Source organism: Cydia fagiglandana, chromosome 7, assembly GCF_963556715.1.
Source record: "Cydia fagiglandana chromosome 7, ilCydFagi1.1, whole genome shotgun sequence".
NCBI classification, from domain to species: domain Eukaryota; kingdom Metazoa; phylum Arthropoda; class Insecta; order Lepidoptera; family Tortricidae; genus Cydia; species Cydia fagiglandana.
Window position 1 is genome coordinate 9,794,472 of NC_085938.1, and position 20,308 is coordinate 9,814,779.

General features: G+C 35.2%; 1 protein-coding gene across 1 annotated transcript in view; it reads right to left on the reverse strand.

Moving 5' to 3' along the window:
• Positions 1 to 20,308, reverse strand: part of LOC134665862 (probable serine/threonine-protein kinase DDB_G0267686) — a 207,467-nt gene that overhangs the window by 40,909 nt on the left and 146,250 nt on the right. The window contains exon 4 of the mRNA XM_063522895.1: positions 3,337 to 3,434. Within this exon, the coding sequence (XP_063378965.1) occupies positions 3,337 to 3,434 (98 nt within the window). The remainder of the gene's footprint in view (positions 1 to 3,336; positions 3,435 to 20,308) is intronic.

Consider the following 20,308-nt stretch of genomic DNA (forward strand, 5'->3'; position numbering starts at 1 on the left):
TTGAATATTTAAACATTAGAGGAAAGGGTGTGCCACCAATTCTACTGGTTTTACTTGTACCTACCTAAGTCTTTGCTCACTGCGTTTACTCGTATCTGAGATAGGTTGGCAAGTCAAGGTGGTCGCGAGTTCGAAGGGCATATATGTATATCCAACGGTCCAACCCAATGACCCAGTAGTTTTGGAGATAAAGGGGGGGGGGGAATGGTCATTTTTTTGGCTATTTTCTTAAAGAACTTCTCATCTAGATATATATTTAAAAATTATAAAAAAATATTTGAAGCTCTCAAAGTGAGCTCTTTCATTTGATATGTAACACGTGTACTTAGGTAAAACTTTATTTTTTAGCTTTCTCATTTACCCCCCTAAAATTCTTTGGTTTACGTTACATGTTCGTCTTTCGGTCACTAATTTACATAGGTATGTGTACCAAATTTCAACTTAATCGGTCAGTAGTTTCCGAGAAAATAGGCTGTGACAGACGGACAGACAGACGCAGGAGTGACTGTATAAGGGTTCCGCTTTTTACTTTTGAGACACCGAACCCTAAAAACGTAGTAACAAAAGTAATGCATTGTAGACATTGTAGTTTTTATTATAGACTGGGTAGGTATGTATAGGTATAGTGTGTGATAAAGATGACAATGTCTGTTCAAATATTGATTCCGTTAGCAGCCGCGAATGGACTTAGTATGCAGACATTGTACTTTCAAATGCTATACCTTTATCCATACCTATGTATACCGGCTGTAACTACGTACCTATATTTTGTTATAATAAGTGCGCACTTGCGATTTTGAAAAACTTGACAACTACGTATAAGTCGAGTCTAAAGAAAAACATGTTCGGCTAGAACTTATAAGTATTTCTGCGCTGAGCCTAGCGATTTTGAGCGCTGGTGGCCTAGCGGTAAGAGCGTGCGACTTGCAATCTGGAGGTCGCGGGTTCAAACCCCGGCTCGTACCAATGAGTTTTTCGGAACTTATGTACGAAATATCATTTGATATTTACCAGTCGCTTTTCGGTGAAGGAAAACCTCGTGAGGAAACCGGACTAATACCAATAAGGCCTAGTTTACCCTCTGGGTTGGAAGGTCAGATGGCAGTCGCTTTCGTAAAACTGGTGCCTACGTCAAATCATGGGATTAGTTGTCAAGCGGACCCCAGGCTCCCATGAGCCGTGGCAGAATGCCGGGATAACGCGAGGAAGAAGAAGAACTTATAAGTATTTCTAAATAAATCTAGCAATACCAAAGCAAGTCACAAAATGGTCACATATCCATATATCAACTTGGTTCACGTGTTTTCCAAATCCTCATTATTAAGAAAACTAGTTGTGTCATACTATAAAATATTGCAAAGAGGTTTAACCGATATGTACCTATATGAGTGAAGATTTAAGTTAATTTATTGGTGTTTTTATTTGACTGTTCATTGACAGTATATGTAGTCTTAAATAAGAAGTTAATTAAAGGCAAAACCGTGAATTTTTAAAAATAATGATACTAAATATGAATATGATGATACGAAAGAAATAATAATTCAGAGCATCTGCGCGCATCCCATGACACAGGCAAAGGCAGCAATCGCTCGGTGTACCCCTTACATCTCATTAAAATGTCAAAAGGTACTCTACGTGTTGGCTTCGGCTTATGGCACTCCTCTTGATCCATGATGGTTAAAGACATTCAGAGGATTAAAATAGAGATCTTATAAAAAGCATCGACATAAGCGGTGATCGAAGCGACATTACCAAGTATAACGGAATCTTATTAATACGAAATCATAACTTTTCCGAATGACATTTAAAAAGAAAACCAGTCCAATCGTGCGCAACTAAATTGTTGTAAGTATTTGCCAAAACCATATACCTTAACTGAACGAACACGACCAACCAATTTAACTCTTCTATTCCATAACTTTCAAATATTTGGAGATAATTTGTAAGTTATTTCAAATAACGAGCTGCGAGAATGTCGGTGGAAAGGTTTACGAGTGCAAGGTGAAATGAGGAACATTGAAAGTTTCGTTTAATTACATTTTTACAAGTTTATCTGAGAATTCATCAGAGAAAAGAAGCTAAATGACCATATCTCAAAAATCTTGAGAATCATGTTACACAAATTGATCAGAGGACCGTATTTGTGTCGTCGGAAAGAAAGATTAGTGGCTACTTCATTATCAACTTTGGTGTTATCTTTGGGATTAGTTGTCATGGGCTCATGCGGACCCTGAGCCGTGGCAGTATGCCGGGGTAACGCGAGGAAGGAAGGTGTAAGTACCTATCTATACTTATGCTATATTATGAGAGAATGAGACATGCATCACATGCACCTTTCAATTTGACGATCGAATTGTCCATAGATATTATCCATTGACATTGGTTTACTTATTACATTATTTCTGGTATTAAATTACTATATGTAACTGCATTTATAGGGTACTTATAGGCACAATGCAAAATCAACGTAAACTAAGATTACCTCTCCACTATAATGAATAAATATACTTATTTAAAGAGGTCAATACGTAATATGTACGAAGCTAAGAATTATAAGAAATGATTTGCAACAAGTCTTCATTTATATGATCATTATTGTCTTCAAATAACGTCTGATTACGGAGAAAGTTCAAATATAAATAAATATATTAGCAATCAATTCTATTTGCCCCGATTCACATCTTTGTTTTCCAGATAATTCGGCAGTTTCGAGACAATATAAAACGACCAAGACTCAAATTGAGGTCAATTTGTATTAAAATTGTATCAAAGTGGGTAATTATGCTAAGTCACTGTTAAGTAGCTTTCTATTTTCTAAACCAACAAAGCTATAAGTACATAGCTAGTTGCATATAGCTAGTAGCATAATCACCAACCTAGAGCTGTCTCCATACCAGTCAGGGACACAAGTCCATACATCAAAGCGTTCGAATGCGAAGATGGAGCAGGAATACTATACCTACTGAAAATCCCGTAAGATCCCGTTCTTCTAGAGTCTGTGCGGTAAGAGAATAGTCGTGGAATGTATGGGGCCCAATACATTCCACGACTCTTCTTTTCCCGAACAGACTATACTACCTCTTCTCATCATTCTACTGAAGTTAGCTGTATTTTTAAATATATACCTTTTACTGTCTTCATGATTACGTCGAAATAAATATTAATTAATAAAATATAAAAATAAAATTCAACCAAAGTATGTTTGTGCTCAACCGCGTTTTCAAAGTCCGCATAATCAAAAGGTTCCATAACCACCTGCCTACATGCTAAATTTAAAACTATCTGCAACATCACTGCATTGTACTGATTGTTGCAAAGGATTGTGAGCTTTATTACCTGTGACGTGAGGTCCATAATGCAGTCGCACAAGGCTTCGGGAAGCGGCGTGAACTGGCCCTGGTACGCGGGCGTCACTATGCAGTCTTCGATGTCACCTGAAACGAAACAAATGATATAAATTCACGAGTTTATTCGCCGTGACGTGACCTTAAACGTTATTACTGTGAGGTGGTTATTTTTTATATTCAGTCAACACACTACCTAAGTACCTAGGGGTCTATAGTTTTGTTATCACACTGCGGTTTCCGGATGCGGCGCCAATGTAATAACCCTAAGAACTAGGTTTTAAGATGAAGTAAGAAACCTTACTATAATTCAACTTGATCTCTTGACATTTTTGACATCTGTGGTACAGTCACCTGCAATATATATATGTTACACGACGAAGGCCGCGAAAATATCTGACACGAAGTTATTTGTAGAGCTGTAAGAGCGTGTCACATATTTTTGCGGCCTTCGAAGAGTAACATATTATTGCAGCTTACTTTTAACTATTTTAATAGATACCGAAATTGAATTGACAAAGCATTCTGTCCTATATACCGATTTATATAGATGTCTAAGGGACGGACGAGTGCACTATGCCCGGCATAAAAGCGTTTATGCTGGCTAGGCCAGAAGCATTATTGTTCAGCATAACCACATTGTATGCTCGTAAATGTACGAGTTCTACATATATATCCAAATAACAAACCGCTCTGTGTGGGGTTATGATCTAAACCGCAGGCAGATACACACTGGCTTGCTTCGAGGCAATATATATTTGTAGGGCATAAGGTAATATAATAATTGATTTAGCTCTACCCCAGTTCGTAAAGAATGTTGTTTTATATTCAGTCCCAGACTGCTATGTTAATGCATCTATTAAGAAGATTAAAGAAACACTCCAATTTATTAAGTCTCGAATCACACAATATAAGATGTTTACACTTTCTTTCTTTCCTCTATGTAATAAAGCTAAAAATGTACATGACACAATTACATATTAACTCACATTATAGACGGGTCACATAATGTTAACATTATGTGTGGTGGGTGGTTTGAAAATGTGATGTCTACCCCAAACTTTTCCATACACTTTTCGTCGGGTAGATGCACAAATCTCTGTTTTGACATTTTGCTGGGACATCAGTCAGCCGCGACCACGACCAGTGAAACCAGCCCCCCTAGCCAAGGTTACAATCGCTATCGCTTCGACAACGAAAAGTATTGTGTATCTCTATCACTCTCCCCCATTAGTGTGACAGTGACAGTTGCGTTTCGATCGCTACGGAGCGTTAGCGATTGGCATCTTGGCTACGCGGCCTGTGTCGAAACGTCGGTAAATCAAGGTAATTGAATATAATTCGCGTTAGACCCGTCTATAATGTGAGTTAATATGTATTCAAAACGCGAAAGTTTAAAATATTATATGACACAATTAGGTTGTTGTTTAGACATATGTAGGTATGTTGCTGGTTTCAGTGTTGGCAAAATATCAATTCGAATTGACGATTGACGATTGAGGATTGACCGATCAATTCGAATTGACGATTGACGATTGACGAAACTAATTCTAAATCTACTGATTGAAGATTGACGATTACTAATCGTTAATTCGAATTGACCGGTCAATCCTCAATCCTCAATCGTCAATTCGGATTGACGATTACTTTGTATGTACACGTAATGTTCTTTTTATTTAGGCCATTTTTTGAAACTGACCAAATGCGTTCCGAAGCGGTGTCCGAGTTTACCAAAGGTTCCGAAACATGTTGCACCCTGTATATGTAAAGACCGACCTGTCAAAAAAAGGGACCCGTCTGAAAATCAGCGCTGGGTATATATCTAGCAAAAAGCTGAGATTGGTACCCATTGCCTATACCACAATTTTTTGTGCATGTTTTGTATATTTAACGTCCTTGTGAAATGAAGTATATTTTGTTTTTCTCTCGTGTATTATCTTTTTCTTTCTTGGTAGTTGTGGCAATAAAACATTTTTTTTTTTTTTTTTTTTTATGTTTCTGACGGCATTATGAAGGATGTCCTTTTTGGAACATTTTCGGGATTTTCCTTGAAATTAACCCATAGCGTTCAAAATCGATATCTGAGGTGCCCAAAGGTTTCGAAACTTGTTTCCGAGGGAAATATTGAGAGATGCCCTTTTTTGGGACATTTCTAGAAATTACCCGATTGCGTTTAAAATCGATATCTGAGGTAGCCAGAGGTTTCTAAACATCTTTTCGACTGCAATATTGAAAGGTGTCCTGTTTCGGGACATTTTAGTGACATTTTTTGAAAGTGACTGCTTGCATTCAAAATCGATATCTAAGGTGCAAAACATGGTTTCAACGGCAATATTTAGATTCTACCAGGGACAGGAACCGGTTACCTTAACCGGGGTTTTTCATAGGGTTATTTTAGAAGCGGTTGTAAAAACACCTACCATAACGGTAACCGTCTGATAAGGTAACACTTTGATTCGGTAACCGTATCAGATACGGTTAACCTCTGTTACCGGTAACCGAAATAAAAACCCAGTCTATTCAGTTACCTCATTATAAAGTTTTTGACCAGTTCAAACGATTGTAATCTTTATGCACACTTAAATTCAAGTTGTTATTGAATAACCGAGGTTGGCATGAGCGATCTATGAAGCCTCCAGCATAAACAAGTTTTTTTGCCGTTCCTCTGTTTATCTTTATATCTACCTGTGTGGTGTGTTCTTATTATAAATCTTATTATATTATAAATAAAAGAAATAAAGTAAAAGAAATAAATAATGTAAATAAAAGTAATTAAATACAATAAATAATATAAATAAAATACAAAATAAATAAAACAAATAAATAAATAAAATAAATAAAATAAATAAAATAAATAAAATAAATAAAATAAATAAAATAAATAAAATAAATAAAATAAATAAAATAAATAAAATAAATAAAATAAATAAAATAAATAAAATAAATAAAATAAATAAAATAAATAAAATAAATAAAATAAATAAAATAAATAAAATAAATAAAATAAATAAAATAAATAAAATAAATAAAATAAATAAAATAAATAAAATAAATAAAATAAATAAAATAAATAAAATAAATAAAATAAATAAAATAAATAAAATAAATAAAATAAATAAAATAAATAAAATAAATACGATAAATAAAATGAATGAAATGAATGAAATGAATGAAATGAATGAAATGAATGAAATGAATGAAATGAATGAAATGAATGAAATGAATGAAATGAATGAAATGAATGAAATGAATGAAATGAATGAAATGAATGAAATGAATGAAATGAATGAAATGAATGAAATGAATGAAATGAATGAAATGAATGAAATGAATGAAATGAATGAAATGAATGAAATGAATGAAATGAATGAAATGAATGAAATGAATGAAATGAATGAAATGAATGAAATGAATGAAATGAATGAAATGAATGAAATGAATGAAATGAATGAAATGAATGAAATGAATGAAATGAATGAAATGAATGAAATGAATGAAATGAATGAAATGAATGAAATGAATGAAATGAATGAAATGAATGAAATGAATGAAATGAATGAAATGAATGAAATGAATGAAATGAATGAAATGAATGAAATGAATGAAATGAATGAAATGAATGAAATGAATGAAATGAATGAAATGAATGAAATGAATGAAATGAATGAAATGAATGAAATGAATGAAATGAATGAAATGAATGAAATGAATGAAATGAATGAAATGAATGAAATGAATGAAATGAATGAAATGAATGAAATGAATGAAATGAATGAAATGAATGAAATGAATGAAATGAATGAAATGAATGAAATGAATGAAATGAATGAAATGAATGAAATGAATGAAATGAATGAAATGAATGAAATGAATGAAATGAATGAAATGAATGAAATGAATGAAATGAATGAAATGAATGAAATGAATGAAATGAATGAAATGAATGAAATGAATGAAATGAATGAAATGAATGAAATGAATGAAATGAATGAAATAAATAAAATAAATAAAAAAAATAAAAAAAAAGAATTAAAAAAAATCAAGTAAATCAAGTAAATAAAATATATATATATAAATAAAATAAATAAGATACATTAAATAAATAATATATAAAATAAATAAAATAAGTACTCCCGGTCCTGTAATAATAAAATTATAGGTCGTCAGTCAATACTGACATCAGGAACATGTTTTCGAACCTCTGGGAACCTCAGATATCGAATTTAAGTCCAGTAAGTAAGTCCCAAAAACTTTTAGGGACCTATGGTCGACATCGATTACGAATATGAACTTAATCGGCCAATTTCGAAAAAGGTCCCAAAAAGGGACATCAGTCAATACTGACATCAGGAACATGTTTTCGAACCTCTGGGAGCCTCAGATATCGAATTTAAGTCCAGTAAGTAAGTCCCAAAAACTTACACCTTTGAAAAGTAATCTTAGGGACTATGGTTAATCTAGATTGAGAATTGATTTAATCCGAATTGAGGATTGATGCGTTAATTCAAATTGATTCAATCGGATTGCCGCGTTAATCAGAATTGATTCAATTCGAATTGATCAATCCGGATTGATCAATTCGGATTGACGCGTCAATTCGATTGATCAATCCGGATTGATTTAGTTCAGATTGATGCCAACACTGGGCCTGGTTTAGACATATAAAAATGCGGCATTATAAATTAGGGTCCAAGTAGATAACCACAGAGCCTGATGTTATTCAGTACGGATATGATGGTCGTATTTGTCTACGTGACAGCGTGATAAAACGGTGTCTGTCTCTTTCTATCCCGCAGAGTTAAAAAGTGACAGTTGTTTTATCACGTGGATAAAGCGATCCATAATAGGCTTGCTGACCATGTTCGCCAATTATCTCGACCAGGAATCGAACCCTGATTACATTATTATTATTTATTGTATTTATTATGAAATGGCGAGCGTCTCAGCCATGTTCTCTTACGTTTTCCTAGATCCCAGACAGTTATCCTCTCATATTTGCTCGCGATATGGGGAACGTTAATGGGCAGGACCCGTGCTTAGTGCATGGTAATGAGGAAGTGCGGGAAACACTAGCGGACTAATGGTCTGGGGGACGAGTCCAGTGTTGCCCGGTACGGCATGTAAAGTATAAAAATGTTGAGGGCATCAGTTTGGTATAAAATTAAATATAACTTTGCATCAAAAAAAAAAAAACAAAATATACGGCTCCGAACGGGATCAAAACTTGCCACCTTTTGTCGGTGGACCGATCATATTCGACTTCATTTGAGTTTTCGACCCCGTCCCAGACTGAGCTACTTATGCTAAGTAGAAGCCATTTTGAATTTGTAACTTAATTTTAAATCTCTGCCTTATATTATGAATTGGGCAGTACGATATAAAAAGGGAATGCTACCAGCACCATGATAACTATCATGGTGACTAGGAAACCACGTAAGTGTTGTCCTGCTCTTTTAGTTCGTTTTCCGTTTGGATCCAAAGATAGAATATTAGATTCAAGATGAGATTATTGGCTTTCTTAGGTTTTCATCTAAATTGCTTATTTGAAAAATCATGACTATCAGACATGGCTAGTAAAAAGCTTGTTGGTACGGTAATGACGGATAACGCGTAACTACGAGAACTCGCGCACATGTCGGTAAATTTTTAGCGCACGCCAATGTTTGTCGAGATTCAGTGTTTGCTGTGTCTAGCAAATTGAGCGAACAAATTGTTGGTCTGCTATGCTCAATGAGCTTGCGTAGTTAATATTGAGAATACATGGTACGCATGCAAATGTTTCACGGTAAATATATTGGAACATACGGTCCGATTCGAACTTTAAGATACGTCAGTTAATAGATCTAGAAACGATATGGATTAGATATAAGTATAAGTGTCAAATATGACGTTTCTTCAAAAAAAAAGTCACCTTTGACACTGACAAATCATATCGTTTCTAGATCTATTATTAACGTATCTTAAAGCTCGAATCGGGCAGATAATACAGCCGCGCGTTAGTGAAATTATTTAGACGGGTTTTTCCAGTAATAATCTAGTAGGCTCGAATGCTGCATCTTAACAATTACTTAATTATTTTAGGTAATATCATTCACAAGATTCTTTAGGAAACATGAAGAAGACTGATGGTCAATAGGTACCAAACGGGTCTAGTTTACCTCTCGGTACCTCTACTTTGGCAGTTTGTATAATATCTATCGCTTGATAAAATATTCGTTTTCATAAAACATAATTTTCTCTGTAATTAAATGTGGGAAAGCACTAACATAAGGAGGCTAGGTACTTATTAATAATTAAATTAATTACACCAGTTATGCAAATTAAGTGTGTTTTCATCTAAAGCTGCATTTACGGTAAGTTAAGGAGCTATTTTTACATAAGCTGCACGAAACAAGCATATTCTAGCTAGATGATTTCACAGTTGCATTAGTTTTACGACAAAGATACGACGGAAATTAAACTTTCACAATTTTATTAAATTAAATTTAGCGAATCGTTCCCTTGTACCTCCTTGAGTGAGCCTAGTTGCGTTATGTTCTCATAATGCCTACTGCTACAACAAAGAACGTAAGCTCACGACTGCCAGCGAAAGTCACACTTACCAGCGTATTGCCATTGCTTACCAAGCTCAGGTGACGCGGACACTATGGTGGTACAGTCAACGGTAAAAATATGGGTGTACAAATCATTTCAAAAATATGTCCCATAACTCTTATGTCAGTGAATTAAGAACTATGGGACATATTTTTGAGTAAGTTGTCTACACCCATATTTTTACCGTTGACTGTAACTACCTATGACATGATATACCAACTACGCTTCTGAGCAATACACATTGCAGGCTACACAATCGGCTTAGCCACTATCATTTCATTCATTCATTCGGTTCTAAAAATTAATTTTGAAACAAAACAGAAGAAGGCACAAAGTCATGAATAATTAAATAATTGTGTTTCTGGACTTGCGGCGAAATATTAAGCGCGTTTTCATAAAACTAATGATTTTCAGGAACTTTAGGTAAATGAATTATTGCTCGCATGTGTGCAGGTCATCGGAGAATACCTATACCTATACAGGGTGGCTAAAAATAACTGCATTCCCGTTGCCAGGGAGGTTTTGCGAGCAACTGTTACTATGGGACCAACCCCGAAATCGCCAAAAATAAATTTGGCTGTTTCATACATTTCGGCTGGTCCATTTTCTATGGGAGGGTAATTTTTTTTTTCGTGATTTCTGGGTTGGTCACATATAAAAAAATGCTCAGTATAATCCCAAAACCTCCCTGGCAACTGAAATGCAGTTATTTTTTAGCCACCATGTATATGTACCAACTGGTTTAGCTGAGCGTTGGGCTTGTTTACGTTTTCTGTGCGATTGCAATAGCACCCCTGTACTGTAACCGTCATGGTTATTTTATAATAACGCCATGCAATCACTTCTCATGGCGACAAAGCAACTTCCGTTACTATGAGATAATCCACCTCATTTCCTTATTTAATAACATTTTATCCAACTACGGCGAACTATTGAAAGTAATGGTTTTATCTCCATACGGGGTACGAGAGCTTTCTCCAGTGCCCAATATGGATACTAATCATTAGTTCTGTTCTGTCAGTATGTAAGTTAACATTTTAAATAAATCTAGGTGTCTCGCCAGATGCCGTTTTTCGCGATTAATTATCACATAAAAAACATATAAGTCACTGCCATAGTGATCAAATATTTTAATTAATTCAGCTAACCTACTTTTACTTTTAGGGAGTTGAGAAAAGGGCGGTACTAATTGGTCGATTAATATATTTTGAATTAAATTACCAAGAAATTAAATAAATAAATTATCTGTCAAAGGGAGACTTTCGCGAAAGTCTCCGATTTCAACAAACAAAACTGTTTGAACGGGATACTTTGCTGCGCCAACTGCGCCAAGCAGTGGGACATAGGTCGATAAGGGTCTCTATTGTTTCCCATAAAGTTTTAAGTCATAATGTATTGTTTGTCCGAATTTTCGTTAGCCATAATTTGGTTTTTCTCAGAAACGCGTAACTTTTCAGGATTGCCATAAAACAATCCTAACCTAACCTAGGTTCTAAAGGATGTCAAAAGGATAACCTTACGAAAATCCTGAAAAGTTAACGGTTTCAGAATTATGACTAATGATAATCTGACCATCATTTAGGGACATCATCATTACCTTATGACTTTCAATAATTATGTCAAACATAGGGATCCGTGCCGATAATGATAAGGGGCATTCCATGAGCTGTCTCGTACAAATGCATTTTATTTCATATTCACCTCGATTTCTTCAACGTTTCAAGTCGATTTAACTGAGCAATTTCACAATTATTGTGACAGAAAACTAATAAAACCGTTTAAAAAACTCCTACTCCTTCCTGCAAATCTTCAGTAAATACGCGTTTGTACGGGATTACGGTAGATAATTTCGTGGAATCAGGATGTTATGACTACCGACAGCGACAAATAAAGAAACATCACGAAAATTCTCAAATTTAAATTCTGTTTAAAAGACAAACACCGGATCTATCCGAGTATTCCAAGTACGCAAGTGGGTTTTGGGTTCTTGTCAAATTCACTAACTTCAACGTCTTGTAAACACTGTCGTTCTTATTTTAACGTCTTTCTAATAAAATGACCCGAAAACGGAACAGAGCACTTGTCAAGTCAATGTGCTTCATGGGGCTAAAGATGCTGTGTTGGCACGTAAAAAACAAACAAGCCTAAAGCTCGTTAACAAGAGGCACTCGACGTGTGCTAACCTAAATTGAAACTTCGTTGGCGTGGACTGCGGCCCAGAGAGAACAAACTAGCTTGAAACAAAGTTGGAAATAGGTAAAGGAAGAGGAAATTAATTTTTTTCTTTGTTTTTGAGAGTACTAGCATCTGGCTCTTTTCCATACCGCTTTTGGCAATTATTTTCAACAATTATTTATGAAAATTATTGTTAAGACTTGATACTAAGTACATAAATAAGCACCCTTGTAGCACATAAGCACACACCTAAGTAGGACAAATTGTCTGGTACTTTTAGTCATTGTATAGTAATTTACAATGCTTACAACGTTAGGACAAAAAAGTCCTTAATTTTTTTCTTCTTATTAAACGTATTAACTATAAACGTATTCAAGTATTAGTTTTTCACATTCATTAACGCATATTATGTAGGTGGTCGCGAAGGCGCTCTTTATTCCTACTCTTTTTTCGAAACCGTGTAAAGTTTTCGAGACTTGATTCAAATTTTTACTTTCTTTTACTTTATTAGAAAAGATTACATTTTACAATCCGTATCAAAAGCTGGACCGACTCATTATCATTCTGTTTTCGTTAAGTGAATAGGTGGCTCTCCCTAGACTAGTCTAGTCCGAAGTAGAGGGTCAAGTGGGACTGGGACCTGGACTAACGTTGTAGAGGAAGTCTAATACAGAGAGCATTTTAACTAGTCTTCACTGGGAGCTCTCGCGCAGTTTTAAGCTTCAAGCGCTTGAACTAATTTGTTCGTAGCGTAAAGGGGCTCACTGATTAACAGTCCGCCGGACGGAATCGGCCTGAACAAAAAGTTGACAGTTCCGAACAACTGACAGGCAGATATCATCCGGCCATCCGGCGGACTGTTAATCAGTGGGCCCCTTAATGCGAATTGCATTTTGATATGATTTATAAGCAACCGTTATAAATTAGGTTAATATGGATAAAGATGAGACGTTTACAATCATGATAATATTCGTTGATAATAAAACAACAGAGCTTATTTCGAACTATTTTGCACCCATCAAATTTAAAGTCAATGCAACTGTCAAAATTTTGTTCTAACTGACAGGCCGATACCGTCCGGCGGACTGTTAATGAGTGCCGGCCCTTAGCGCGAGCAAGGTGGATGTGCGTGCTCGGGAACTACAGATATCATGTTTTTGAATTTGAATTTGTAAGTTTTAACAAATAAAAAGTAGATAATCAACACTTTTCTTCAAAAATAAAATTGCGCATTTTTAGAAGCAATATCCATATTTACAACTTATGTGCATGAATTGTTACATAAAAGTGCGCTTAGACCTATGTTCGTGATTTTTTCCTATCGAGCGGAAGTCATAAAATCAGGTTTCGAATCGATGAAGTCACTAGAGAAAATTCTCAAGATTGCTTATTAAATATTTGGCAATAGTATTGTGATCCAAAAAAGCGGTATGATTTTTCAAAAACCCCGCTCTCTGTACCTACGCACCTTAAATCAATCACAGACCTACAAAGAGTAGGTAATGTACTTTAAATGCGAATGGCATTGACATTGAGTGATGTCACTTCGTATAAATCTAGCTATTGTTTCGACGATTTGAAAAAGACGTTGATTTGACATCAGTCAACATTGGTGGTTATTTAACCTCTAGCGGCCCATGTATACAAGGAAAATTGGCAGTCAAATTTGAATCATGGCGTTAGGAAATAGAGTTGAATTTGCTATGTTTTAAAACCGAACGAAAGAAAACAAAAGCAACTCTGTTCCATTTAATTATGATTCAAATTTCATTGGAGGTAATTTGTACCACAATTGGGACATGGAACCCCAAGAGGTTAAATAATCGTCAGAATAACAATATGCAAAGGTAACAGCCATGTCATCCACGCTCTCAAACAATAAGTACCTACTTACATTCGACAAGCGATAATGACCGCGAGACGTGGGTTTCGACCACCTTGCAAGCGCCTGCGCCTGCGCTGCGCCACGTGGGCGCGAGGAATGCAAGTGCAAATGAACGCCTAACGAGCCCTAAATTGCTCGCTAATGTTTGTCAAGCCATTATCGTGTGTTTGCGCCGATCTTCCACGTCGGCGACTTGGACATTTTAAAATGAATATCGTGTTTATCTAATTGCATGTTAAGTTGACCAATTAAAGTAATAAGTAGACTGGTAGTCTCTATAATTATAAAATTACGTTGCAAATAATCTAAGTAGAATGCAAGTACATAGATAGCGTCGATGGTAGATGTACCTACATGGCTAGCCAGATCTAAGTAGTTCTAATACTTTGTAAGATACATTTTATACCGTACCGAAAACCTAATTTTAAGTTTTATGGGTCTCATTTGATAATTTTAAGATGATAAACGTAGGTCAAAGTGCTTTATAAAATATATGGGCATATACTCGTATTGTGACTTCGCTTAATGATCCTCAGGGGAGTGGCGCCTTCGTCTAAGTAGGTATTTACAACAATGACGAGGAACGCCACTTTATAAGGAGATTGCCGTTCTTAATGGGGTTCTTGTCTCGGACATTAATTAAGAAAGTGGGTATCGATTAAGGAACGCAAGTCCTTAATTCAAAGCTATCTCTTCTCAAATGCAAATAGCTCTCGCAATCGAGCTTGACAGGACTGCGGCCGAAATGCCAGTATGTGTCACAATGTGCTAATGGCATTGTGTCAATGTATTGCTGGCTAAATACCAACACGTATTATCTAGCTTTGTTTACAAAATCCTTGCAAAAGCATTACACAGTAGGGGCTTAATCGTAAACTCTTATATTTAACTTTTGCGTCACCGTTGTAAAGTAGGTGAGAAACGGCCGATTGGTCTTCTGTTTAACAGAAGTTGTTCACTTTTTTCCACGCGAAGGCGGCCTGAACTTTTCAGATTTCCCACCATTCCTTTTATAAGTTTAAGGAGAGTGCTTTAGCCAGTTAAAAACGTTGTTAAGGATAGCTTTGTCCTTTTATTGTGCATGTAGGATGTACTGATTACTACGCTCCATAAACTTCACGTTTCACAAGGCGGTTTACAAAATAAAAAGCGATTTTTATCTCCCATTCTCTGTAGCCGCTTTCATGCGGTTGAAGTTAAAGGTGTATTTTAGTAGAATACAATGAACAGCTAGAAGGCTCTATGTAATGTAGTATATAATTTTGACATTAGGTACCTACTCTTTTCTCTTGTAAACTGTTTTACATGTAATTACGAGGTATTCTGGTAAGAGAACCGTGATAATATAACCTTTTATTTATGTAGTAAACTCGTTAAAACTTTAGAATTTAAGAATGCGCATTTGTTCAGTATTTACAGATGATATTTATGCTCATAGGTCATAAAAATAACTATACTACCGTGCTAATAATTCCCTTGATTAATCTACCTGCCTATATAAAAGAAATACTACATACAATTAAGTTAATCAAATTAACATTAATTTAGTTACTAATGTTACTATAATTAATTTGCAAAATCTCCAGGCCAAGGTTTCATTAATGATCGCAAATAATGATTGTTTATCAATAGCTATATTTCTTGACGATTGTATAATTAGATTAGACTAATTAGTGCTTTCTATAGAAACAGATATTGTTTTGCAATTTTGCATCGAGTGAACAGCATTGATGCCAGTGGTTAATGATAGACTAATTTGATATATGATTCTGACCTTGATGATGGTATGAATCAGTTTACATTTCACTCTGGTAATTAAGTAGGCTGAACTACTGCAGTGCAATTTTTCGAAACATTTATAGAAAAAAAATAGAAAAATAATTCAGTTTACTTAGATAATAGTAGGTAATAACGTGGACTTGTAGATAAGGTCAATACCTTACCCATACCCAATGGTTTGTTTGCAAATGTGAACCCCATAATGATGATGATGAACATAATTACACTTTTCCTGTGATTTAGAATAACCCTTCCAAATAAACTAATTTGTTTTGAATAAGTAATCACTCTATTAAATATGTACGAAATATGCATCAATTATATGCATTACATTAGGTCTCGTAACGCAGTTCCTGTACACTAACCCACTTGTATAATAAAACAATAAAATTATATAACTTGCATAATTAAATAACATAATGAGCAGACGTTAAGCGCAAGACGCAAGCAACTGTTATAGTGGAATCTTGTTACTAGATTTTACATTATGCCTTTTACTACTCGTACACAACTGCTACTGAGCTAAGTTTTCGTGTGTTTGTAAGGGAGTAAGACAGACTTTGACATCATGATTCATACCGACGGCATACATAAGATTTTGTTAGGTATGTCTCCATACTTATGAAAATCTTTCCGTAACCCTATTCTTATTCTTGGCTCGTTGGGTGGATGACATTCGACAATCGCGGGGCACTTTTGGATGAGACTAGCCCAGGATCGGGATAAGTGGCGTACACGAAGAGAGGCCTATGCTCGGCAGTGGGCGACTGAAGACTAGAAGGATGATGATGATGATGAACTTTATTCAACATCACTTGTGTTAAGTTAAGACTGCATTTAAGGTAAGTTTAGACGTAGAGTCAAATTAATATTATTCAACAAATCTTATAGGCAGATGGTAAAACATTACAAGTAATCGTAGTTGGTGCATGTGGGTGATGATCATTTGTTTACTAGCGTGTGAATTTGATATTGCTTGCATGGGCGTTTATCGTATTCATCAATTTCATGAATGTAATCTGGTAATCGTCAAGGTAATTTAAACTGAATATTCAATGCTAAGTCAAATACAACGATAAGTTAAATAGATAAACATAGTGAAACGCATTTTAGATAGGTACTTACCTATAAAAACACCTATTTTTTTGTAGCCTAATTTAGCATAGCCTAGCTAGCCTAGTTTTAGGCAGTTTAGGTAATTTAGGTACTTACTCAAAATAAAGCGAAACAGAAATCTTTTCATACTAACTACTATTACCTGCAACTTCAGCTGTTAAATGTTCATAAATATCGTTTAAAGTCAGCTAAGTTGCACGCGAGGCTTGAGAATTAAACCGATTAGCATTCGGAACCGAGCGAAGTAGGCACCAAACTAGTAGGTACCTAAGGAAGTTGCAACTATTTTGCATTATTCCTTATACGAGGATGGGAATAAACATATTCTTAATTTAATAACGCATGCATATCATTCAATAAGAACACATAAGATACAGAGTTCTTAAAAATCAAGTACACGACAGTTAATAACACAACAACTTACAACAAACCAGATAAACTGTTTTTGATTTTAACTTTATTTTAATGTCAATGTCAACCAAACGGTTCCAGACAATATCGTGCATCAGCAAATCGAGAGCAATGGCGATGGTTATCAATTTCATTTTGACAACGGTTGAGGCGAAAAATCATTCTTCAAATTGTTTTGTACAAACAGCAACACTCCTAGCTGTACATCGGTGGACCTTATCACAAAAGGCATAAGGTCCACCGATGTACAGTTAACAGTGTGGGTGATGGTACCAAAGCGGCACCTACAATTAAATGGAACATTTTGACACAAATGAAATCTATTAAGACTCTATGGTCACGTACTGGGTGTTTTAAAAAGGGCAAAAAAAGATACTTACCACCTCGCTGTGGCCATAGATAATCAAGAGAACAGAATGACGCTTTCAGAATGGGGTTAAATATGTTCAAGATTCGTATTAGGTATCTACGTTTGAAATATTTTATTGTTTTTGTCAATCGTTTTTAATAAAGTTAATTCAAGGTGCCTAGACGCCAAAATATGAATCATTGTAGTTTGGAAAGTCTATGCAAAAAGATACCTATATATATTTTTGAGACAGAAGTGTAAAAACAGGTCAAATGGTATGTTAATAATAAGTTCAAGTTAAATAAGAGCTTTAAAATATGTTCGTCATCAATATGGTGTATCTCCTTTCAGATTTTCTGAAATACATCACTTAAAGAGATACAACTGCTTTTTGTTACTTATACTTAATATTACACAAAAAATGAGTTTTTTTTTAAAGTATTCTTACACAGATTGACTAATTCTTACACAGATTGACTAAGTCCCACAGTAAGCTCAAGAAGGCTTGTGTTGTGTATTTGTATTGTTAATCATTTTTCATGTGCAATAGAGGGTATTTCATTTATCTGTTTAGCTAATAATGAAGAGGTTTATGCCAGGTTGAGAATGAGCAACAGACGAGACAATAGAGGAATCTCTCCGGCTTTCCCAACTACAGCTGTTATTATTAAAGAAAGTAAGGAACAAGCAATCATTACTTGTATTGTAATTAAAATCCAACCTTCATTGAAGTAGCATGTCTATTACGGGTTTACAGCTCAGGTTTATTTTAAAAATATTATTTATTGACTGAAGCGAAGATCTCCATAACAGAAAAAAAATACACATCACATATTCGGAAAAAGACTTAATCTTGCCTGCAAAGTGGTACAGTTTTAAATCTTTAAAACTCGACTAATTTTAATATCGTATCTGGCGAGACTGGTAAAGTAAGTAGGTATGTAGATGTGAATGTATAACATTAGTTTCTAATCTTTATCGTTTTCGTTATAATCTTTCTCACTCTTACCATCATAAAACGGACTGTAATTGTGTTTTTTGAGTTTAAATAAAATACTTCTAATATGATGTTGTGTCTCACACTTACTTTTTACCTAGTAGGTACCTAATACCTACTTATTAGTTTGTTAGAAACTATTGTATGGTAGTTAATACTCTAAGGCCCACTTGCACCATCCCACTGACCCGGGGTTAAGCGGTTAAGCCTAATAACCTAATGTCAAATTGTACTGGTAACCATGGTAACTCCACGTTTAAACGGTTATCCCCGGGTTAGTAGAATGGTGCAAGTGGGCCTAAGACAGTAAGTTATTAAGTACTTCAAGAAGTAAAGGCTTTTAAGCAACATTAATTACAATTCAGTTACAGCTCCGTGCACACAACCTTAAGTTTGTGTCAACAGAAACCATAATTATCCACGAATAAAGCACAAAGATTACCCACATCCTGCAATCACATATAATCACAAAGCTAATGTGGTAATTAGGAGTCGTTATGTTGTGTATTATTAATTGTTTAGTGATTAGACAATGCCACCCTATGATATAACAAAATGCCACTAGAAAAATCGATAAAGAACTGATATTTTATTATTATATGCGCCACTTGCACCAACCCACTAACCCGTGGTTAACCGGTTAAACCGTTAACCCAGTGTCAAATTGTACTGCTTACTCCAGGTTTAACCGGTTAACCCCGGGTTAGTAAATGGTGCAAGTCGCCCTAAGTAACCTACCTTCAACGGATTTGCGTTAAAATAAGAAATATGAGCAGGTCTTAAGATTTTTTTGATGGTATTTCTCGAATTAAGTAGAAACCTGTGATTGGCAGGTATGTAGGTAATAACTGTTCTAAAATGTTATATTAACCAGTAGACCGTGCTAGACAATGAAAAGATCACAAGCGGATTCTGCCAAAGGTCATCATGATGCAAGTTCTTTTTAGCAATACATATATAAGTGTTTCAATGCCCACCCACAAGTTAACTTTTACTAGAAAGTTATCGCAAATTGGACCTTTTATATCCTAAAGCTGTTTACCTTCTTAACGCATTATAATCGCATTGTAATATAATCGAATAGTTAACGAACTGTAGGTCTTAACTGAAGTAATTAAAAGCCATATTCAAGCGAATAGTCGGTTACATTGGTTCCAACCAACACAGTACCTATACTGTACAGGCCGCATAGCCAAAATGCCAATCGCTTACGCTCCGTAGCGATCGAAAGGCAACTGTCACTGTCGCACTAATATGGAAGAGTGATAGAGAGGCACAAAGCTATTCGTTGTCGAAGCGATAGCGATTGTAACCTTGGCTAGGCCGGCTGGCTAGAGAAATTGATTCAATAACTAAGCTCATTAGACAGGTGAGATGAGTAGGTAATTGCGCAGCGTGGGTTGTATTGTTTACGATATAAAAGTGAGTGAAATGTCAGTAGTTCCGTAACAAGTGGAAGTGCCCCGCCTATCTTGTAAAAGAGGAATTTGATGCGAGCATTCCAATTAGTTGGCACTGCATTTGCAATAATTATCATTCTATTATTCCTTCCGATTGTTTTCTCAGATTAGTTCTTCCACTGTTGTTTTACATTAGTGGTCTATAACATTATTAGTAAGAACTGTTCATAACATAGTATTAGACTCCTTTCAGACGAG